The 23,599-nt window shown below is 41.3% G+C and overlaps 2 protein-coding genes across 7 annotated transcripts in view; one reads left to right on the top strand and one right to left on the bottom strand.

Annotated features, from left to right (window-relative positions):
- LOC135175402 (cohesin subunit SA-2-like) overlaps positions 1-10,631 on the top strand; it is a 67,872-nt gene extending 57,241 nt beyond the window's left edge. For all 3 annotated transcript variants that reach the window (XM_064143482.1, XM_064143481.1, XM_064143483.1), the window contains 4 exons: positions 4,384-4,571; positions 5,568-5,742; positions 6,765-6,858; positions 9,597-10,631. In XM_064143482.1, coding sequence (XP_063999552.1) covers positions 4,384-4,571; positions 5,568-5,742; positions 6,765-6,858; positions 9,597-9,605 — 466 coding nt within the window. In that variant the 3' untranslated portion in view covers positions 9,606-10,631. The remainder of the gene's footprint in view (positions 1-4,383; positions 4,572-5,567; positions 5,743-6,764; positions 6,859-9,596) is intronic.
- A 1,418-nt stretch (positions 10,632-12,049) lies between these two features.
- The window catches only part of LOC135175401 (serine/threonine-protein phosphatase 2A regulatory subunit B'' subunit beta-like), a 54,729-nt gene continuing 43,179 nt past the window's right edge, over positions 12,050-23,599 (bottom strand). For all 4 annotated transcript variants that reach the window (XM_064143478.1, XM_064143477.1, XM_064143479.1 and 1 more), the window contains 5 exons: positions 21,310-21,399; positions 20,463-20,638; positions 17,457-17,575; positions 17,266-17,372; positions 12,050-13,249 (listed from right to left, as the gene is read on the bottom strand). In XM_064143478.1, the coding sequence (XP_063999548.1) occupies positions 13,105-13,249; positions 17,266-17,372; positions 17,457-17,575; positions 20,463-20,638; positions 21,310-21,399 (637 nt within the window). In that variant the 3' untranslated portion in view covers positions 12,050-13,104. The remainder of the gene's footprint in view (positions 13,250-17,265; positions 17,373-17,456; positions 17,576-20,462; positions 20,639-21,309; positions 21,400-23,599) is intronic.

The raw sequence follows: 23,599 nt of genomic DNA, 5'->3' as shown, positions 1-23,599 counted from the left end.
TCACTAGTGGTGTCCCTCAGGGATCTGTGCTGGGCCCCATCCTCTTTAACGTCTTCATAGATGATCTGGATGAGGGCATGGAGTCAATCATCAGCAAGTTTGCAGATGACACTAAGCTGGGGGCAGATGTGGCTGGGTTGGAGGGCAGAAGGGCTCTGCAGCAGGACCTTGACTGCCTGGACAGATGGGCAGAGTCCAGGGGGATGGCATTCAATAGCTCCAAGTGCAGGGTGCTGCACTTTGGCCACAACAACCCCATGCAGAGATACAGGCTGGGGTCGGAGTGGCTGGAGAGCAGCCAGACAGAGAGGGATCTGGGGGTGCTGATTGATACCCACCTGAACATGAGCCAGCAGTGTGCCCATGTGGCCAAGAGAGCCAGTGGCATCCTGGCCTGCATCAGGAATGGTGTGGTCAGCAGGAGCAGGGAGGTCATTCTGCCCCTGTACTCTGCACTGGTTAGACCACACCTTGAGTACTGTGTTCAGTTCTGGGCCCCCCAGTTTAGGAGGGACACTGAGATGCTTGAGCGTGTCCAGAGAAGGGCGACGAGGCTTTGAAATCCATCTGCCCCCAAGACTGTCAGTTTGCTTGCTCTGCATGTGTGCTCCCAAGACTGTCAGTTTGTTTGCTCTGCAGGTGCCTCTGTCCTGGTGCTTTGTTTTCTGTAGGATTACATATGGTTGCTTATCCAAGACTTCATTGCTAGCTGTTTCAGACACATACAGAAAGCCAAGACAGCAGAAGCAGTGTGGGCTTTTCCTCAGCTTCCTTCATAAATATGAAAGAACTCACTTGTTGCTTTTCACTAGCATTATGCTGGGACCAAGTGAAATCCAGAGACTAACCATGACCTTCCGTATTGCAGAAGTCGCTCAAGGGCTTTTTAGAGAACCTTTGAGACCACTCTGTCCCCAAGGCTGTCAGGTTGAGAGACACTTACTAAATTTTGTAGTAGTACTTATTTCAGGTTGTATGTGCAGCATGCATTCTAGGTCCTTTTTAGACATAGTTGTGCCTGCAGATGGCAATTCTTCCAATGGAAAGGCAGCGTTAATTTGGTGGAAGAGATTTGCAAATTAACTGGCTAGTGGAGCATCAAGAACAATTTTCTGGATAGAAAAGTAAAGCAGAAAAGAGCAAGGAAGAGATCATTATTTTGTAATGATTTAATTCCACAGCTTCAGAACTCAATTACATGAGTAATTGAGTGAGTAATATATTCCATGGAATATATTTGGAGTAGAAATATAGATTACATTATTCATAATGTGAGTATTTAAATTAAAGAATTTACTGTTTACAGGGGAATATGCTCCACTCCAGTTGGGCCTGTGTTTTAGAGTGGTTTAAATGTTTACATTTAATAACACAGGATAGCCTTATTTTGGCATCGTGGGGCATTATACATCTGAACACAGAGGTGTTTGATTATGTCGCTTCACTCTTTCTCCACCTACCTCAACTCCAGTCATTTCTGAGAAAGAAGGAATGTTCTTTCTACATGACCTTTGCCATTACTTCCCTGTATAGTGCTGGTTCTCTACACTTCAGTCTTCTATTTACAGGAAGTGTAAAAACTATTGCGAAATAGGTATTTCCATTTTTCTGAGAGCGTATTTGAAGACATGGGAATGTAAGATGAAACATTGACACATCTGCCTATTCCAATTTCTGAGCAAATCAATCCTGTGCCTGATAAGTTCCACTTCTCCAAAGTCATCAGAAATGGAAAAAAAAAATCAAGCCATCACATCTTGCTGAGCCCTGTGTGATGTGTTTGCTCCTGTGTCAGTTTGTCTTAAATGGAGGTTAACTTTCATGGGGATCATCCAGAGGTTTTATAAAATGAGGGCCAAGAGTGGTCAATTGTCTACTTCCCTGTTGCTTTACATGACAAACACAATTTATTAATGATTGCCAGATACTCAGATAATGTATTTAAAAAAAATACTCGAAACCCAAATGCAAATTACAGAAGAAAAATACTTGTATTGATTACAACCCCTGGTAAATCTAAAGTAGGTAATCTATGAGTAGTGATAACTTCCCTTTCCATTCTTGTCTTTTCCCCAGAGAAAATCTATGAGATCTACAACCAAAATAAGTTTTCAGAGATTCATAGAAGGGACCTTAAGTATCATCTAGTTACAACCCTCTGCCATGGGCAGGGACAGCATCCATTAGACCAAAACACCACCCATTCTGGCCATGAACAGTTCCAGAGAGGTAGTGTCTGCAGCCTCTCTGGATAGCCTGTCCCAGTGTCTCACCACCCTCACAGTAAAGAATTTCTTCCTAATATCTAGTCTAAATCTGCCCTCTTTCAATGTGAAACCTTTACCCCATGTCCTATCACCTAGCTCCCTGATAAAAGGTCCCTCCCCATCTCTCCAGTAGCCCTCCTTTAAGTACTGGAAGGTCACTATAAGGCCTTCCTGGAGCCTTGTCTTCTCCAGGCTGAATAAGCCCGGGTCTCTGCCTGTCTGCATAGGGAAGGTACTGTAGCCTCTGCTTTTGATTCTTATTTAACTTCTTGACCAGAGGATGTATTCCAGAAGTATATCCCTGAATGTATTCGATGCATTCAGATAGGTCTATTGATTGAAAACTTTTGTGAGAGGTACAGTGCCTAGCAGGGAATGCATTTTGACTTCAGTTCTTTCTGCTTTGGACCTTCCTACTGCTGCTGGGAACAAATGGGAAACAATAAAAAATTCACAAGGCAGGGAAATGCCAATTTTGTCCTCAACTGCAGTCAGGCTGTGTGTCTATCGTAACAGTTTCTATTCTGGGAGGCCTTAAATGCTTTGCAGGGGCTGGAGATTATATTTCCTCTTAGAAATATTTAGGTTTAGCTCCATCATAAATTACTGGATGGAATGTTTTAGGTCAACATGAACTTTTAGAAATAAACATCTGGTTATTTTCATTTTTATTATTAATCATAGGATTGATGTCCAGGTCTGCATGTTAACATATGTGAATGTACCTGTAACAGATGAGATACAGAATATGGGCATTTGTTAGAAAGGAGTATATTTCAACACCGTCCACATAGATGGATTTTAACCTCCTCCCCTGTAATTGCCCAGGCTGTAGCAGTAAAATACCTGGCTTGTCAATTGCTCTGTGCCACAAAATGCACACAAGAAATGAATTATTGAATAACAAGCAGCATGAAGGGCCTGATTCCTGAATCAGTAGGAGTCTTTCCATTTCCATTGATAGCAGTTGGATTAGACCCTAAACCAGTAGTTACAATGCACACTTGTTTGAAACCAACAAATTCCATTACCAGGGTTTCTTGATCCCTGGGGCCCCCAGAGTCCAGGGCTCTTAATTGTTTCAGAGTTGGTGCTTACCTATACCTCCTCCTAGCACCAATTTTCTAGTTCTGAAAAGTAAATGAAATGCCTGATATTTTCCAGGCCACACTCCTAATCAAAGAAGGAGTAATAACTGTACCAGCTGGTGTTAAAACTGCCACTTCTGGTATTTACTAAGGTGAGGTCCGTTTTAACAATGCTGGGTTTGATTTTAAAGTGATCAGCTGTAGCTGAAATGTAGTGAATATCCAGTTTTTAATCCTGAGTCAGACTTTGGTTTTCTTATCTTACTGTTATGAAGTAGGAATGGATCAGAAAGACTTTGCCAGAAGTATCCTGGTTTTCAAAAAGGATGTTTGAAGGAGACCTCTTAGCTCCAGAAAAGGTGATAGTGTCACTTGGGATTCAGGGAAGCCCAGTGTCAAGTGTCTGGATTAAATCAGGCAGAAGAGAGATTTGAACTAATGTTTCCCACACTGTGTGTGTTATAACTGCAGAGTTTTTAAATGCTTCTTGCAGATGCTTGACATTTTATTTGGAAGCTGAGAGGATTGGATTGAGTTTGAGATGATATTATAGAAAAAGGAGGTTATTGGTTGTTCTTGGTTTCAGTTTTTACAAAACTAGTAGTCAAGGTGTAAATATGTGACCTGCTGGACTACTGAGTCACATAGACCATCTCTTGCCTGGAATCTACTTTTTACATTGCAGTGCACAAGGCAGAAAAGGGCCACCAGGAAAAGAGGTGCAGCCTTTTGGAGTTCTGCTCAGTGCAGACTGCTGTTGACAACAGCAATTGGCAGTGACTTTTCCTGCACAGGAAATTCATTCTAGAAATTGTTGTAAATCCATAATACCTGTGAATCTAGTGGTGTTTCTAATGCTAAAATTCAGACACTTCTTTGGCTTTGAAAACATTTGCATTTAAAATATTCTGTGATTCTGTCTGCGCCTATGGAGAATGAAGGGGAAAATGCCTTTCCAGCAATACCTTCCCTAGATGCTGAGGAGAAAGATACTGAGTTTTCTTACGCGTGCTTTTGCTTTTCTCCAGGTATGCTTACTTACAGAGGTATATAAGAGCACCACTGCCTTACAGAGGAGATGAATGGCATCCATTGATCTGGTACAGAAACTCTTTATTGCTAAATGAAGATGAGGAGAGCTCTGTGATCAGCAGTTCAGTAGAATGTCCTGTGGGCACATCTAAGATGTCTTCTTTTAAGAGGAAATTATCTAATGGTATGAAAACTTCAGTGTTCTGAATTTGCTTTGTCTCAGCTAAGACACACTTCATGCTTTGCATTAGCAGTACCACAGTCTGCTGGATGCTGTGGGCATTCCAGTTTGAACTGGTTTTTTTGCCTTCAGCTTTGTTGTTGTTAAAGATCTCTTCATCACTTGATAGCAGTAAGGTTGGTCTGGAGACCTTGAGTGAGTCAATTTCAGATAATCTTGAGTTCTGCTCGGTACTGAACTGTGGCATCCATCTGTGCCACTGAGACCTGTTTCCTTGCTTTTAACTGTTAAGGGCATTGTTTCTTTAGGCTCTGTAGATAATTGAGACAGGAGAAGTATTCATGGAAGTTGATCCAGATCTGCATTCCAGATGATCTGGGCCAAATCATCTTCTGGATTCTTTTCTCTGTGTTGGATTTCTAGGCAGACTGTAGGATTATGCTCCTAACTCAAAGAGTCATAGTTAGGTGGCCTGCATCCAGACTTTAGCAACTTTCATAGATTTCCAGGCTGTAGAGCAGTAACCACTGCATGGATATGATGGCCTTTAGTTAAATATAGTAAAGCCATTATGTAAACAATGGCAGTGAAAATGCTAAGTGTTATGGACATGCACATTTGTATGTGGAGGAAAGGGAATTTTTCCAGAGCATCCTTTAGTTTCTTTCTCATCCTTTCTCAGAAATTTTCTTTCCTGTGACTTGCCTTCAGAAAGTGTGTTCCCTCCCTTCTTGAGGGTTTTGTAGACTCTCCAGTACTGATAGCACTTATGGATAGGGGCCAACACCATAAATCTAGATTGCAGAAATGACCAGTGGGCAAATGGAATAGATTTTCTTTCATGTGGCTTTTAGCTGTCTCCTTCAATAAATGAATGCTTTGTTCCAAGTCTCCCTCTGAGCTTGGCCTCATCGCTTCACTGCTGTGTGGAAGGCATTGGAAATGTCTATCTCAAGGCCTCTGAGGCTGAAGAGCAAGTTTGTTCACTGTCTGTTACAGGGTCTTTGCCTGAAACCAGCCAGAATGAAGCAGCAAGCAAGGCCCCGGACCTGCAGCATGCTTCCCAGCTTGCCTCTGCAGCAGGGAAAAGCAGAAAGAGGCTGAAATCTCAAGAGATACACTTGCAGAAACATTTGCCATTTCCATGTCCAGCAAGGCTGCAGAGAAGCTATTGGTGAGGGAAGGGTTTTATGTCTTATAAGATTCTTCACTTGTCTTGATATTGACAGTTGGGATCTCTTTACTCACCTATGATTCTCTTTTTGGTAATACTTCCATGGTAAAGGGTGTGTGTGCCCCTCCTGACTTTTTTATGAGATATATCCCACAGACAGGTTGCTTGTTTTGTTTCCTCAATCCAATATCTACATTTGCTGCTTTAGCCTGATTGTCCCCCACTATTAGAGGGCATCTATGCCTTCCTGAGCTATTACTGAGTGTGTAGAGAAGATGGCAAGGAAGGAGGGAGGTTCCCTGTCCTACTTCTTGTCTCTGATCCTGATCAGAAGACTGTGGTGCTGGTTACTTCCTGGCCGTTTGCTGCACCTTTACAATGAGTGGCTTTTTTGCTTCTCTGGAAATGAAAGAGAATTCTTGTTTCTGCAGATCTCCTACTAACTACTCTGTCACTGATGACTTTATTTGAGGGAGCTGCATGCCTGTGTGCAGCATGCACACATGCCTGAGTGAAACCCCACGGAGCTTGGATGTAAGAGAGGCATTGCAGAAACAGAGTCTGGAGTCTAATTTTGGGCTCTGTAAGGCACTCCCGGTGCTGTTTGGAATGTTTTCCTATAATACAGTTAATTTATTGAGGTGTTAGGTGCTATTTCCCATACTGGTAGGGTTAAAAGATGAAACACAGATCCCAGGAAGATGCATGCTTTTCTGGGTTTTGGGTCACTTATTGAATGGACCTGGTGAATTCAAGTGAAACAGAACAAAAATTCATGAAGTACAGAGGTAGCCTGTTTTTAGGTGAATGTTTTGGTTTTGCACTGCTTTACTGGAAGTTCCTCAGAGCGTGACTTCTTTCACACCTGGAAAATATTAGGCCGGAAACTTTGGGCTGTCTTGGGTATCTCAGTGGCAGATCTTGATATCTGAAGTACTCTGCCTTAGGCACGTTTTTGCAATGTGTGCTGTTGTGAACTTTCTCAAGACTTAGCCTTCTTTTTGCCTTTTTTTCCCCTCCAGCAAAGACAAGATTAAGACAGAAGATATCTCAGAGTTGGGTCCAGCAGAAGACACAACTGAAGATGTGGATATTGATGTGCTTGATGCAGACCAGGTAATTTTGGCTCAGGTTTTCTAGTTCTGAGGACAGCTGTAGCTGAGGTGGGTGAATGTGAGTTCAGAGACTGATGAGTCTAGCAGCAAAGGGGCTGCTCTTTTGTGGCCCTTTTCAGTTTGAGAAAAGGGGTTTTCCACTCTTCCCTTTCCAGCTGCAGCTGTATTCTTCAGCTTGACCTGTATTCTAAGGCAGTTCTACCTGTGGAATGTAGACATCCTTAGCTTACATTGAAAACTGGGATGATCCAGTTTCCTTTTTTCCCCGTACTGTGAAGCTTCTTAAGAGCCATATGCTGCAGTTGCCTCATGTTACTCACACATTGCAGAGCTGGCACTGCTGCATGGCCTGCAGGGAATGTCTCCTTCAAAAACGGTGTCTGCATTGTGCTCTTTGCATCCAAGGACTCAGGCTGTCTCCAATCACTGGTCAGTGTAGGGCTTTCACTGGTGTTCTTTCTTTGTTGTCCTTTTCCAGTCAAGGCTGCTAAAGAGATTACTGTTCCCAAACCAGCTGGGAATTTGAAGGGAAACATATGAACATTGTGGGCAGCCAGTGTAGCCTGGGGGTTGTCTTGTGGGCACAGAGAGATGTTTGGCAGAACTGCAGCTGTCTGCCTGTGTCTCTTCAGCCCTGGAATAGATACTTGCAGCAGGGAAAGACTTTTAGCCCTTTGGGCAAGGGCTTGAAGAGGGTATTGTACACCAGCAGTCTTGCAGCAGCGACTGTACGGAAAAGGGAAAGAAAAGACCAAAAGAGGCTGTTCAGGTTTCCTGCGCTGCAGCTAATCACAACCTTTTGTCTTCTAAGGTTTTGCTGGGTCATCCATTGCAAGGAGCTGAGGGATTTCTTCAAGTGTTTGTCCTGATTTTCCCCTGCTCTCTGAACTCCTCCCAGTGTTTGGCAGAATATTTTTGCAGTGACTCAGGCAACCCTTTGATTTCCACTGGGTCTGATTATCTGTTTATCCCAAGCCCGAGGACAGGCTGGCTGGTGAATGAATTGAGAGCAGTGCTATGGAGAAGGACTTGAGTGTCTTGGTGGAGGATAAACTTGAATACAAGTCAGCAATGCGTGCTTGTAGCCCAGAAAGCCAGTCACATGCTGGACTGCATCAAGAGAAGTGTGGCTACCAAGCTGAGAGGTGATTCTCCCCCTCTACTCTCATGAGACCTCATCTGGAGTACTGCATCCAACTTGGGGTCCTCAGCACAGGAAAGACATGAACCTATTGGAGTGGAGTCAAAGGAGGGGCATGTAATGGTTTAGCATGAGGGCTAACCTGCCTGCTCCCCCAGCACAAAAGTGAAGGGAAAAGTAACACACAGAACTCAGGGCTGAGGTAAAGAGATAAGAGTTTAATGTAATGAGATATCATAATCACGATGCATGATTACTTTGGCTAATAATCTAATCTAATAATACAATGCTTGATTACCTTAGTTTAGCCTATTGCAGAAGCAGCAGAGTGAAATGCAGGAAAAAGGCAGCATTAAAACAGAAAGCCAAACCCAGCAGCTACCCGACTTCCACATGCCTTGCTGCTATGCCTGTGGAAAAAAACCCACACCCAAGAAGCTGGAACCCAGAAGCAGCAACTGGAACAGAAGCCTCCCATGGTGTAATCTGAACTTCAAGCCCCACAGCACTTTGCTCCAGTTAGCACTTTCATGCATGATGCTGGCATGACTGCAGCATGGTGTGAATAACAGTAGCAGATTCAACTCAATCCATGACATGCCACAAAAATGCTCACCCCTTCGATGAAGAAAGGCTCAGAGAGGGTTGGGGTTGCTAAGCCTGGAGAAGACAAGGTTCCAGAAAGACCTTTTATTATTGTTCCAGTACTTAAAGTAGGCCTACAGAAAAGATGAGGGGAGGGAGTCTTTATCAGGGAGTGCAGTGATAGGATGTGGGGGAATGGTTTTCAGGGAGTGTAGTGATAGGATGTGGGGGAATGGTTTTAAACTGAAAGAGGGAGATTTACATTAGATATAAGGAAGAAATTCTTTACTGTGAGAAGGGTGAGACATTGGAACAGGTTGCTCAGAGCAGCTGTGGTTGGCCCCTCCCTGAAAGTGGTCAAGGCTAAGTTGAACCCTGGCATAGCAGGTGTCCCTGCTCATGGCAGGAGGGTTGGAACTAGGTATCTTTAGGATCTTCTCCAACCCAAACCATTCTAAAATTCTCTGATCAGGCATCTAACATTCAAAGGCTTTGTATGATTTTCCAAGTATATAAATGAATTGTTCCTGTAAAGTTGTGCAGATAGTTTCTTTTCACATTGGAGTGGTGTGGGGGTTTTTTTGTTTGTTTGAATTTTTAAATTATCTTTTAAGAGGGCCAGAAGGAAAAATGGACTTCTTCTACCTTGTCTTCCAGTCATATGCTTGTTAAAATGTAGACTATTTGTTTGGACCATGTGATTGGAGCAGCTCCAAGATGGGTAAGAAAAGAGTTAAAATCCATGGACCAAGATCAAAGCTGTACAGAAAATGCAATACTTACTTATCTAGGATGTAGCCTTGCCCTGTAGTGCCTGTTTTGGACTCCTTGTGGCATAGAAGTGTGATTATTTGCTTTTGTGGAAGCTAACTGGAGTGCTTTCCAAGAACCAGCCCTGACCAAGCTGCTGGATGGTTGGATGCTATACTCTTAATCCTTGTGTGCTCTTACATGATATTTTCTTCATAGTATGTGACTGACTGACTCTTTTTTTTTTTTTTCTTCTGGTATAGGACAGTTAAGACCCTGAGAGGGAAAATGGAAGTGAAGAACACACTGCCATTTTTGTGCCCCTGCAAATTGTTTAACTGAAAATGGGGCTGTCATGGCACTAACCAAGGAAGAAGGAGATTACAAGTCAAATTCCTGCCTCTAGGCATCCACCCCAGAACCTGTTACTGGCACCGTGGCTGTTTCTCCACATTGCTGTTTGTGGGTGGTTTTGATTTGTCTGTTGCACTTCTAAGGCTGTGGGTGTTATGAACATCATTATTCAGCTGCATCCTTGTTTTTGATGCTGTCTTGGAAAAAATCCCAACCTAAGGACTGGAATCAGGATACTGACAACTATTGAGTTAGAAACACCAGAGTAGATGAGACAAGCTTGCTCAAATCAGAGTGGGGACAGCATTCTCTTGACTGTATTCTTTGCCATTTGAGGTAACCAAGGCCGATATCTATTTATTTCCTTGTACCTGATGCCAGGGTCAAAGGACCCTACCCCAGCTGTGTACGCTGTGACCTGCTGGGTGGCAGAAAGGGACTTGGCAGTGCCAGTTGCTGCCTGTGAAATGGAAAACATGGAACAAATAATCCCAAAGTAATTCTATAAATTCCAGTGTTTACAGAGGTGTGATTCACGGCCTGTGATGATCAGGACATTCCCAGGAAACGTTCATCAGGGCTTCTAACGAATGAAGAAGCAGTAAACTGCTTGTCTAAGTATTTTCCTCCAGAAGAAATCCTTCATACGTAGCAATCATGTGGTATTTACTTGGCAAACAAAAAGCCTGAAAAGACAATGTAAATAGAGTGTAAATATGACCCTTCATAAGCAGTTTTTCCATTATGGATTTGCAAATGATCCTCACTCAAGAGCGTTGCAGAGGCAGCAGGCTGGGGAGTGCTGGCTGCTTTCACTGACCCTTTGTCACTGCTCCATGGAATTGTACATTGCTTTAAGACTATCTGCTTAATTTTTTAAACATATATATGTATATATATATTTTGCATTGTAGCTGTGTAAAATAAATGCATAAGTACTGCTATTCATGTGTACTGAAAGTGCAGAGTGATATTCCCACACAGGATGGAGAAAGTGCAGCAGTGCTACTGGACCTTCTCTATTTAATAACAGGGTAAAAAGAAGTGAGCACCTATGAACATGGAAGAGGAAGCTATGGATACCCACTGCAGTGGATAGCCTGCAGTGGCAGCTGTAAAGCCATTGCACTTCACTTCGCTTAGGATCACAGGATATTAGGGGTTGGAAGAGACCCAAGATCATCGAGTCCAACCCCCGCTGTCAGAGCAGGGCAATACTACCTAACACAGATCACAGAGGAACACATCCAGACAGGCCTTGAAAGTCTCCAGAGAAGGAGGGAAGTATGCAGGAGGGAAGTATGCAGGAGGCTGATGCAAGGGGAGAGGCAGCACTCCACAAGAAAATGCCAGTTCTCACCCAGATCAGCTTGTTCTGTTTCTCTGTCACTCAGTAACACCCCTCAACTTGGACTGTGGTAGTGATGTTTCCTTCATCTTGATTTGTGGCTCTAGGCTTAAACACCTGCCAGGTAGGTAGAATGCAGCTGAATGAAGAAAACAGTTACACCTCTGACATCAAACATGCAGGTAATTCAATTTTTGTAACATAGGTGTAGGGATGGAAATCACCCTTCTGGGGAAGAGTGATCATTATCACTCATGTATTGCAGTAAAAGGTACTTCCACACCACCACCATTTGCTTGGTTATCACAACTGTGGCAGAGAACAGGGTTCAACAGGCACATCATGACACACCAAGTGCCAACAGCAGCTACAGGCTCTGCAGAGCAGATTCACCCTGTGCCATCAGGTGGATAATGAGATCACACTGGCTGTACAAGTGGCCATTTACAAGCCCTCTTATTAGGAAGGGGAAAATTCTGAAGGGTTTCAGTTAGGGAAAAGCAGCTGGCCACCATCTCTTGGAATAGCAACAGAACATCAGGATCATCTTCGGTAAAACCACAACACCTTGGGCAACAGACCCTAACATAAATGCTCTCTTTCCTATTTAAAAACCCTGAGACTGTCAGCAAGTAGTGAGGTATCCAACCAACAGCAGAGAAATGTGACATTGATGAGTTTCCATTAAAGCTGGATTAATTAATCCTGAGCAGTATTAAAATGACTTGAGTTTTCCTTAGTAAGGCTCACTACTAGATGTTAGTGATGAGTTTCATTATTTTAGATACACTTTTTCTTTTAAGTGTATGATGTGTGATAAGTTGAGTGGAACAGATTTCTCTGTACCACTTACAGATACTGTGCAACACTGTCTTCTGGATGAAGAACTGCTTTGAACATGCCCAGTGGATAATTACCCGTTATACAAGTGGAATCCATTCTATCTTAAATGGTTCAGCCATAGTAAGAAGTTGATCACAGGCAGTAGGTAAGGCAGTAATTAGAGCTGTTAAATTACTTGTATGAAAATCTTTATTTGAAAATACAAACATCTTTTAAAGATTTCAACAGTTCTACACTGCAACCAAAAAAATAACTTACATCTTTTTGTACATTTTTTTTCCTTTTTCTCCAACAAAATTTGTTTAACAGTAATAAGAGTGAGGCAACAATTTCAAGCTGCTGTGACACTGATGTGATCCATGGAATGTGTCAATAGCAAACAACTGAAAGGGGGGACACAGACAAAAAGCACTGAATGCCCACAACAAATTAGTGCACATCACTGGTCAAGTAACATTAATACAAAGGATTTAAAAAAAAATTGGTTCCTTCTACATTAATTAACACAATCATTATGGATCAAGTATGAACACAGATTTCATTATTAAATAATCTTTTTATAATGAACATCAGGGAAAAAAGACTGAAGTTTAAAAGGGCAAACAAAATTAAAGTTGGGGCAAACAAGGGCTAGGCAGAGAAGAGAAGCAATTCATCTCTGGCATTCGTTTTCCTTGTGCACTGATGTGCTCAGCTTGTCAGATGAAACTGCCTGTAAATGAGAGCTGAATCATGCACTCACAGCCACATCTCTTCCTCACCAAGGCATAAGGCCTCCTTGGGTTGTCTGTGAGCACATAAGCCTTGCAGGCCAGGTTTACATTGTCTCCTTCCCTCCCATACCTGGACAGGTATGCCTGTTCACATATAGGATGGAGATGGTCAGTGCACCACACATCAACTGTGAGAAAATTAATACAATTCTCTTAAAAACAGTAGATTAAAGTCAAATATCGTTATTCTTCCAAAAAAGGAATTATGCAACATCTGTAAATAAATATTTTAACCTATTTTACAAACTCTAGACTACTGAATAAATACAAAAAAATTCATCATTCCATCCAAATGCGCTTCCTTCATTTAAAAGGTAGTGTAGTGATTAAATACTTTTTAGCACAAAACTAAGCTCACTTCCTGGAAACAAACCCCACTGAGATGTCTAGGTGTGTAGCAGACCTGCTGCAGACTGTCCCTGCTCTTCTGCAATTGTTGATCATAAGTAACCACTACTCAAAGTCTTCTTCATAATCATATTCATCCAAGTCTACATCAGCCAGATGGGAAGGCATTTCAAAAAATGGTCTTCTTTCCATTTGATACTTTAGGACATTTGCCTTCTGATGGTCTACAGGATTCAGTTCTGCTTCATACCTAGGAGCAGGCAAAAAAAGACAGAGTGTACCTTTTGTCAGCAAGTGCCTAAAAATTGGAAGTCTAACAGATGCCTGCTGGAAGACCACAGTTTCCATTCTTTTATATCTACAGGAAAGAGCCAGAAGCAGCATCAGGTTTCTGTAATAACTCCATTTAAGCTACCTTGTTCCCCTGTCACATGCAGAACTTATTAGTGAGACACTCAGCTTTACTGAAAAGATTCAAAGCACATCCTGCTCTAGTGAACTACACAGAAATGGTCAAATCCAAGAAGTACTTGACAGAAACTCCTCAAGTTCCTCCTCAAGCTCTTTAAGAAAGCTGAAGTTATGCTTTATGAGGAAGAACAAACTACCCCTGCAGTGGATAGAACAACAAAGAATGAATGCTGAATCAAAAGTCTGATTGAAAAGTGCACCAGCATAAAGAAGTGATAGCAATTGTGTATTTAAAGCAGATGCTAGAAAGCAAAACCCAATTGATTCATCAAAAATTACTGATAACCACCTGCTGTTGGACATGAACAGATGGAAAATGAAATGTAACATTTCACTAACTTCACTCAGTGATCAGCTCCAGCACTGTTTTGGTGGCATCAGTCTAAAACTGACAGCTATTTAAAAAAATTAAACATGAAACTGAAGATTTATGTTGTCAGATTAAAGGACTGACCATTTCCTGGGCTTGGTTGCCTCAGGTTCACACGCATCTTCCCAGGTGCTACTGAATCTCACCCAAGTACATGATTATTTCCAGCTAGTTAACAAGACTAGGCAAAGAACAAACAAGGTACTACAGCATCTGTTCTTCAAAGGTGGCTTTACAATGACATGACATCATGATTAGAAGTGTTCTTCCAGAAAAAGACATGTGGCAAAGAGGAGATAAATACTAAGAATCCACTTTGGACACTAGAGTAGCAGTTAATAGCAGAGGTGAGGGGAAGAACAACATTTTCAGTGGTGGCTGCAATTCTGTTGAAACTGTTCATAGATAAACATTACACCAGCTTCACCATCCCTTTCAGTATAAGAAATTTGACAAATGGAGTAAAAACAGTTCCTGATTTTATTTATCTCTTTCTTTTTTTGGTTACTTCATCCTTCCCAGGAGTATTAAAGCCTCAGTTATATGACTGCCAGTCAGTGCTTCGGCAGTGAACAGAACACCTCGCGTGTCTCTCACAAGTCCACTGCTGATTTGAACAGGGAACAAAAGCCAGCCTGAGAGTTAGGCATTTGAAAACAAGGATTTGGAAGAAAGATGCATATTCAGCCCTAACAACCATTTTGGTTCACACACCTGTAATTCCATCACTTTGTACAACATTAATTCCATCTTTTTAAGAATGATTATTTTTTTCTTTTTTAAACAGAAACATCCTGAATGCACCTTTTGTATTTGCTTATTACATAGTGATACAGAGATGTGACAGCAGCTTTTCTCATCATTAAAAATGAGTCAATATGAGGGTATCTCAGATACTGTATTTGTAGGTTCTGTCCATCCTATGCTCTGTTATTCAAACATTTACTGGACCAAATGAAAATCTTGCTCTTTTCCAAAGCTATAGTGGCCTCACTGGTACTCCTTTCAAAGTTATTGAAGTTAAGGGAATTTAGAAATGATGTCTCCATTTTACACATCTGGGCACTGAAGTTATTTCTCACAGTATTAAAAAGCCTAATGCTACTTCCCAGCACAGCAGAGGAGTACAACCATAGAACTACACCTCTAAAAAGACCTTTACTCCTCCTCTCAGATTTCTAAAGCTTATGTGAAAAGCAAAGGTATACCCTGAATGCACTTTTTGTGGAGAAGAAAAGAAGTGTTCTGGCCTCAAGAATACTGGGTGTGAATTTTGCACTTTTTACCTTCATCAAGAGCAGACAACTTAAGGGGGAGACACGGAGTTGGAAATATGTAAAAATAATCTAGTCTGAACAATAGTCTCAGAAGTACAATTGGCTTAGAGAAACAGCTGCAGGCAGCAAGCTCAGAGCTGAATCAAAACAAAAGTGCATCGAGGCTCTTTATAAAATGGATGCAAATAAGATCTGCACTTGTGAGTGTAATTCTGTCTAAACATTACCTTAGAACTTCACAAAATTACACTTGTCTACAACAGCCCAGCAATTTCAAACCCTCAATGAGAGGTGCAGAATAACTTGGCTTCCTGACATGCAAGTAGGTTCCTTACTAGTAATGTCAAAATGATATTTTGGCCTCCAGAGAGTTTGAGTTGCCAGTGATACCATAGATTTTCAGGACAGAATGCTAGAGCAACAGCTGAGATCCTTCCCTGGCAATCTAGCTAAGGATTGGCTTTTACAGATCATACAGTACACTTCCAAACCCTGAGCATCTCTCAGCTCACAAAAGACCTAGTTTTCCTGGGTATTCCACAGGAAAGCTGTAAGAGGTTTTAAGAGCTGTAAGACAAATGGGATCTCAATAGAATGCAGAAAATTGACACTTAAATATTTACTTTGATTAAATTTGTCTCAAGCTCACATGAAAAAACATGGGATTTTTGCAACTTTGTATTTGAAAATGGGCAAAATGGGCTTACCACTCAGATTCTATTAAGTCACAACAGCAGCAGAATTCTAAAATGGGAAGGTGGAGACACAACTACTGCAATTGAAGGTTCAAAGTAAGCCAACAGACCAGCAGCAGAGAGAAAAGAAAAAAACATAGGCACAGCAGTTCAGGAAATGGTTCTAGTTAATATTTAGGATGTTAAAATTTAATGCTATTAATTCCTGTCAAGCCTGGGCTTTCAGGTGGACCCCATGATGCAGTGATTTACTGTGTAATATTCAGAGGGTCCTTCTAACAGACACTGAGAGACCAGTCAGGAAGAGCCTAAATTCACCAGTCACTTCTTAAAATTTTAAGCCAAAAAATTTAGGAGTGAAATTTATTCATTTTATAAGAGCATTCTAAAACAGAGGACCAAAAATCTTTGTCCTTAACTAGTTCTGACAGCTGATTTATAAACAACGTTTCAGACAGCAAGACCATAGAAACTGTTCTTCTGGTCCATCACATTTATGCTATTGTACTTGGCATTAGTGTCTCAAGCTACTGCCAAAACCACATATATTTATTCTGTATCTTCCCCAAATTTAGCTTATTAATTGGTTAAATGAGATAAACATTGAAGGTTTAATAAGGCTTAACTCACAGCTCACTCTTGTTAATTCTGTAATAATTCTAGTGGGGGATTTAATGAAGAGTTACGAGTACGATCCTCCTTTGTGCTGCAGAAGCTGGGTGATAACAATTCCCTTCTCTCTCTTTTCCCTCATGCTTTCTTCAACAAAGTTTCTTGAAATCAGTGTTTTAAGCGGGTTTTCTTTTCTCTTTCAATGTGGTTAGAGTTTTAAAGCACTCTTAAATATCAAGGTAGCCATTCCCTAAATGCTTGGCAAGAATCTATAGAGATACATTAAAATGGAATATTGATGCAGGAAATGCAGGGAAATGTCTTCTCCAGACGGGTCCCACCAACTTACAGCCTCAAGTTAGGTTTGCACTTCTTTTCCTTATCTTTTTAAATAATGAAATTCAGGACTTTTGACTCCAAGGTGTTCTGGAAGCTACCCTGCAAAAGGAGTGACTCTGAAACAGCACCATCTATTACCTCAGGGAAACCTAGAGAACTGTGAGAAGATACTTCTGAGCTGACATAATTGACTTCAGTGGTTGTCCCTGCCCCCTCCAAACTCTTAAATAAGCTCTTAATTAATTTAACAACAACCTACAAAAATGGATGTATTTTCTTTAGAGTTGAAGCTTTTTCAAATTTTATTTTGTCCCAAAATTTGAAGGAGGACCTCTTTGAGAAAACTGATGTGATCAAACTGTTAGGGAATATTAGATATAAGAAAGGTTCCTCCTCTCTCATCTAAGGGGAAGACATGATAAAGAGCAACAATCTACAACAATAGCACCAAGGATAATAGTGACAGAGAGGATTTGTACCAACTCTTCTGCTGCATTCTTACCCGTCATTCCACTGGTCACTTGCTGCCTCTTCTGCTACCAAGATATCGTACTCTTCAGCAGCATACTTCTCCCAGTCAGAGAGCTCTTGGCTTTCACCTTCACCATCCTAAACAATCACATTGCAAGTTATACCAAAATGCACTTACTGCTAAGCTCATAGCTGAAAAGACTTTTAAAGCTTCTTACTCACCCGCAGCATCGAAAACTGATCCTTCTGTTCATGGTCAAGGTATTTTTCAATGTTGAAAAATGTGTCAAAAAAGACATTTGTCAACTTACATTGCTTTAAATCATGCAGAGTAATCTTTCCTGCAAAGAAGATTGTGATATAATTAGAGTTGAAATGATCTTTTCTCCAGAAGAAGAATGTTACTCAGAAGTTAAGTCATCGTTACATTCAAGAACATCTGCCGCTCGTGCTCAGTGCAGTGGGTGAGAAGTGAACAGATGAAGTACAGATATGCCCTCTAGAGCAGATAAAACTTGGAAATTTATGTTTTGGATTTGTAACTTTGTAGCTTTAGCTGTCATCCTACTGTCCTTTCATATGGTGGAGTGAGATGCAGTCTACCTTGCTCAGCTATTAAAAAATCATTTAAGGTAATTGCCTAAGCTTCCTCAAGAATCTTCTGCCATTTAAGAAGTGCTTGGGTAGTAGGTAGGAATCTCCTCTGGCAGTGACCCTTTCTCTTCTCTGACTTGAAAAGATAAAAAACATATGGCAGAGATAACAGTTATTATGCTTCCTACAGATGAATTTTTCATAGAGATCAGTCTGCCACACATGTCCATCCTGATCAGTATTCATTGCTTTGAGAGGAAAGCTAAATGCTCAGAGGTGTTTTGTTTGTTCATAAAGTGATACTTTCGACACTCAAATCAACGGATCTCTTAAAGCATCAGAAGTATTTGTTAGGTGGGTCAGTAATGCTGCCTTATTTCAAAGGCTGAATATTAAGCTTCTGCAGAAAGACTAAGAGGGAAGGACAGATGGCTATCCTTAAAACTGCACGTTATTGCTTCGCCTGAAATACAGCCAATCTTCAGTTGTCATTCAAAGAGGGGCTCACTGCAGATGCGGAAGAATTCCATAAAAGCCAAAGTTAGAAAAGTACTTCCTCAGCATACTCCCCAGTCTCTAACAAAGTATACCTTAAAGACAACAGAGGAGAAGTAAAATCTGAAACCAGTTTGGAAGTGGTTGCTACACTCATTTCTGTCACCTTAGTGTATTCTGCCTGGCTTAAAGCTGATGCTCCAGAACGACACAAATCCCTCGTGGCACCTGTGTCCTATCTGTCAGACCCACACAGATGTCTGATGTATTGGGCCATCTCAAGTGGCAGCAGCTCTCCACAACCAAACAAATTGAGTCCTAGTTATATAAGCTCCCAATTTTAAGTTAGATACCTATATTAGGTTTGTTGATTTGCTCTCCAATTTCCACCTCTTGCAATGGGAGCTTAGACACTTAACACTCATCTAGATGCCTACCAATGTCTCTAAAGACCAACAGAAAAAATAAATTAGGAAAACCCCACAAAATCAGAAATTGAGGGAATTCAGGCCTCTGAATTTTCTGTTTGGTACGCAGAATATCCTGTAGTAAACTTTAACACAGTTTAGCCATTAGTGTAAGAAAGCACCTTCTTTGGTTTTATATCTGTCAAGTGAAATGTCATTTTATGCTGTTAGGTTTTGTATTAGAAAAACAATAGAAGACTTTATTTTTAATCCACCTTTTAAATGTCACTCAGTTTTTATGAACAAACCATCAATCCTTCACAATCGGCTTTCATTTTTCTTGCCCTAAATAACTCTCATCTTGGCCATGTTTTGCAGCCTCCTTTTATCATCTTCATGGCACAGAACAGATACATCACTCTTGTTTCATTTGAAATGCAGAACAGAAACGTTATTGAAATAGTCTGCCTTTCAGAAGCACAATGTTCAAGACTGGAAGGGAACCCCTGCATTCAAGAGGCAATTGTAGGCAACCATATAACTTAAGTGTGCTCCTCATAGCTCACTTCACTTTTTAAATGCTCCTCACTCCCCAGACATCATACAACATTGGTCTATGACGTCACTCCACTGATACCTAGTACTTAATACTCCTTTTTCACTTACAGGTTTTGTTTTAATCTGCTTTTAAAAATGTGTTTTCACTCAACAAATCCACTTTAAGTTGGTTTAAATGAGAAAACGAAACATTAAGTTCTAGTTTTGAGCTATTTCAATTCCACTACCATTAAAAAAATTGCATCTTGATAGAAGATAAATGCCTGTATGAAGTAAAATTAAGTTTCTTGTAATTGAAATATTCTCAACACTAGAAAGGTGGGCAACATGCAAGGCTATTACTATCTGAGTCACTAACCATCATTGTATAGACACTAACAGAAATACCCTCTTACCCACTGAACACAAATAACACTTAATAGTCACGTAGGAAAAACTCAGTGTTTCATCTGGAAGCTTTTAGATGTGAAACACTAGACAAACATCACATTTGCTAAATGAAAACAATAATTAAGGCATGCAAAATGTCTTTAGTACTGAGCAGCATAGAAAGGGCTAATACAAGGTGAGTGTTGTGTGTACTTCTGAGGTTCGTTTGAGGTGTGAAATGTAAAGCGAAGTTTGAACAGCTAAAGATCATACAGGTCACATGCAGGAGAGCAGAATGCAGGTCTAAGAAGGCTCCATGAATGTAGAAACCAGCTGCAAACTAAGACCAAATTAGTATGCAGTTATTTTTAAACCTCATGACATGAAATTTCTAAGAGCATCTCAAGCTTCTAACCTAAAATAAGGTATTACTAATACAGAGAGACAAACATTGTTTAGAAACTGTTCCCTGAAGAAATCTCTGGAACAGGGAAGGGGCAAGTGAGCAGAACAGTCAGAAATTCTTATTGAAAGCATCACCTCAGCCAGATAGTGACAAGATTTCATTGAAGATTAGACATGGCTACATGCTCAAATAAAAACCCAGAAGGCACTTTAAAGCAGCATATTGAATTCAAGTATGAAAATGAATGCCTGCCATTGGAAGATTTATAACCTATACCAGATTTTAGAGGAAAAGCAACCTAAAGGCATATTCTTTCCAAGATCACCTAAGTGCTTTTAAGGGTGTGTTAATTTCTAATCCAGATAAACAGAAATTAGAGATGGGAGAGGATGTTATTACCTTCATATTGTGGCTTCACAAGATCCAGCATCTGGCACAAACAGTCTTCAAATGGCAATGGTTCTATGGCCATGTTATCTAATTTTTGGCACTGTTCTTCATAAAAATACTCCAGTTCGTACATAGACAAAGCACCATCCCCATCAAGATCCATGCAGCGAAACCAATATTCAATGCTGAAATGCAGTAAACCATAGCAAAGAACTGTTTACACTTACTGCAGAACCTTGAGCATTTATGTTACCTGTTTTAAAGGCTGCACTACTTACAGAGGCAAAACTAGACTTAAGACAAGTACACTCCATAATGACATGTAAGAGTCTCTCGTATTTGCCATGCCACATTCTACTGAACTTGAAAACACACTTGCAAATTGAGCGGGTGAAGGAAGAGAGAACTACAACATGGTTTTACATAAGAACTCATGGAAGCCAATGAAAAAACTGAATTGAGCATCAAGATTCAAATTCCTTCTTTTATAGTGAACAAGCCAGTAGCATGTCACACAATAGATTTCTTATCAATATCCTGCAGCTAATGCTAGCTGTATAGTTTCCTAAAGTCACTAGCATCATTAAACAAATGCAATATCCTCTATCTACGACCCTGTCTGTAAGTATGTCATACCCAGCACATGGAACAGTAACATTTAATTAGTCTCTTACATGTCTCATTAAAATAGACTTTTACTGCAGCAATAACAGGAGACACCAATAAGTAAGAATAGTGCAACAAACTGGGGTCAGTTTAGCTTCTTCCATCAGAGTTCCAGATGAGCATCAGTGGTCTCCATTTAGGGATTGGAAAACCAGTCTTTGTTTCTGCTAAAACAAAAATTCATTCTTACCTAGTTGGTGTCTTCTTGTCCTCTTCAGATATCAAAAACCAGACAAAATCAGCATAACTGATTTTCCCATCTTTTTGTGCTTTTCTACCTCTTGAAAGACAAAAAGGAATAAGGCAATTCACTTTAAAATACCTAGCTTTTACTAACCAAAATGAAAAGATAATTTTCATTGGTGCTACTGACTGTTTATCTACTCCTAAACACTGTGGTGTTCATATGGTGACTTGTCACAGTCTTTGAGTCACTCAGGATAAGTAGCTTAAGTGTTCTGCTTTGTTTTTTCTGCAACAAGTAAAGAGGAAGGGGCAGATGAAAGATAAAGTCCAGAAGCACTCATAGCTTCCCTTCCTGGGAAGCAGTATCAATGAAGAGATACACTTAAAAAGATAAAATTATATACAAATACACATGCTTTTCATCATTTCTATTCAGGTAGAAGAAGGTATGAGTGCTTAAAGCTGTGCAAACCCCCGCTAGTTAAAAGTGTTGGCACAGAAACACAAAGACGAAATGAAAACATTTGGGAAGTGTTCATGGCAAGAACATCATTGTCTGTTTCTGCTCTCATACCACAGAACATAGCATCCAAATGCATTACAAACACACATAGCCAACCTACCTAGTAAAAACTCAGGTAGACATTACAAAGTACATTACATTCCTAAAAGCCAACTTTTCCTGTTTATCCTCCAGATGTCTAGAAAAATATGGGATGTGTCTTATCTTGACCAAAACACTTGCATAAACGACTAAGCACAAGACATCAGCCTGCTGAGTGCCATTTCTCTCATTTCAGCCTTTGTAACTTCTGTTTATCAGCTGCTTTCTAGCTGCTGATATTGTGCTAGCAAAATGTTCCAGAAATGAGTAAAATGCCAAAAGCAGGAAGTCAACAGAATAGAGGTATTCAATCCAAGTGGGGAAAAATGAAGAATTACTGTGAAGACATGCATTAACTCCAGCAGAAACATCTTTGTGCATTTGTTGATGCAGTAAGCATTGATTTTTACAAGCAGTACTGAAAAACCCTAAGTCCCTTTGAAAGCTGTACAGGTTTGAGGGATGGGAAACCAACAATGCCAACATTTCTGCCCTTCCTCATGGTCATCCTTGCTAAACCACACAATATCCAAGGGCAAGAGTTCACATAGGTACAGGATGAGAGTAAAGGAATCAAAGGTTTCAAGAGCACCCCAATACAAGCAAGTTAGAATCATAGAACCAAGCAGGTTGGAAGAGACCTCCAAGATCATCCAGTCCAACCTAGCACCCAGCTCTAGCCAGTCAACTAGACCATGGCACTAAGTGCCTTATCCAGTCTTTTCTTGAACACCTCCAGGGACGGTGCCTCCACCACCTCCCTGGGCAGCCCATTCCAATGCCAATCACCCTCTCTGTGAAGAACTTCCTCCTAACATCCAGCCTATACCTACCCCAGCACAACTTGAGACTGTGTCCACTTGTTCTATTGCTGGTTGCCTGGGAGAAGAGACCAACCCCCACCTGGCTACAATGTCCCTTCAGGTAGTTGTAGAGAGTAATAAGGTCACCCCTGAGCCTCCTCTTCTCCAGGCTTAACACCCCCGGCTCCCTCAGCCTCTCCTCATAGGCCTTGTGCTCCAGGCCCCTCACCAGCTTTGTTGCCCTTCTCTGGACACCTTCCAGCACCTCAACATCTTTCTTGAATTGAGGGGCCCAGAACTGGACACAGTACTCAAGGTGTGGCCTGACCAGTGCTGAGTACAGGGGAAGAATAACCTCCCTTGTCCTACTGGCCACACTGTTCCTGATGCAGGCCAGGATGCCACTGGCTCTCTTGGCCACCTGGGCACACTGCTGGCTCATGGTTAGCCTGCTATCTACCAGTACCCCCAGGTCCCTTTCTGCCTGGCTGCTCTCCAGCCACTCAGTCCCCAGCCTGTAGCGCTGCTTGGGGTTGTTGTGGCTGAAGTGCAGAATCCTGCACTTGGCCTTGTTAAATCTCATCCCATTGGCCTCTGCCCACCCATCCAGCCTGTCCAGGTCCCTCTGCAGGGCTCTCCTACCTTCCAACAGATCAACACTTGCTTCTAGCTTGGTGTCATCTGCAAACTTTCTGATGCTGGATTCAATACCCTGGCCCAGATCATCAGTAAAGATATTGAACAGGACTGGGCCCAGCACTGATCCTTGGGGAACACCACTAGTGACAGCTGCCAACTGGATGTAGCATCATTCACCACCACTCTCTGGGTTCTGCCATCCAGCCAGCTCTTGATCCAGCACAGAGTGAATCTGTCCAAACCATGAG

Source organism: Pogoniulus pusillus, chromosome 5, assembly GCF_015220805.1.
Source record: "Pogoniulus pusillus isolate bPogPus1 chromosome 5, bPogPus1.pri, whole genome shotgun sequence".
Taxonomy (NCBI): domain Eukaryota; kingdom Metazoa; phylum Chordata; class Aves; order Piciformes; family Lybiidae; genus Pogoniulus; species Pogoniulus pusillus.
The sequence above is the reverse complement of the archived record's forward strand: the minus strand, read 5'-3'. Positions and strand labels throughout refer to the sequence as shown.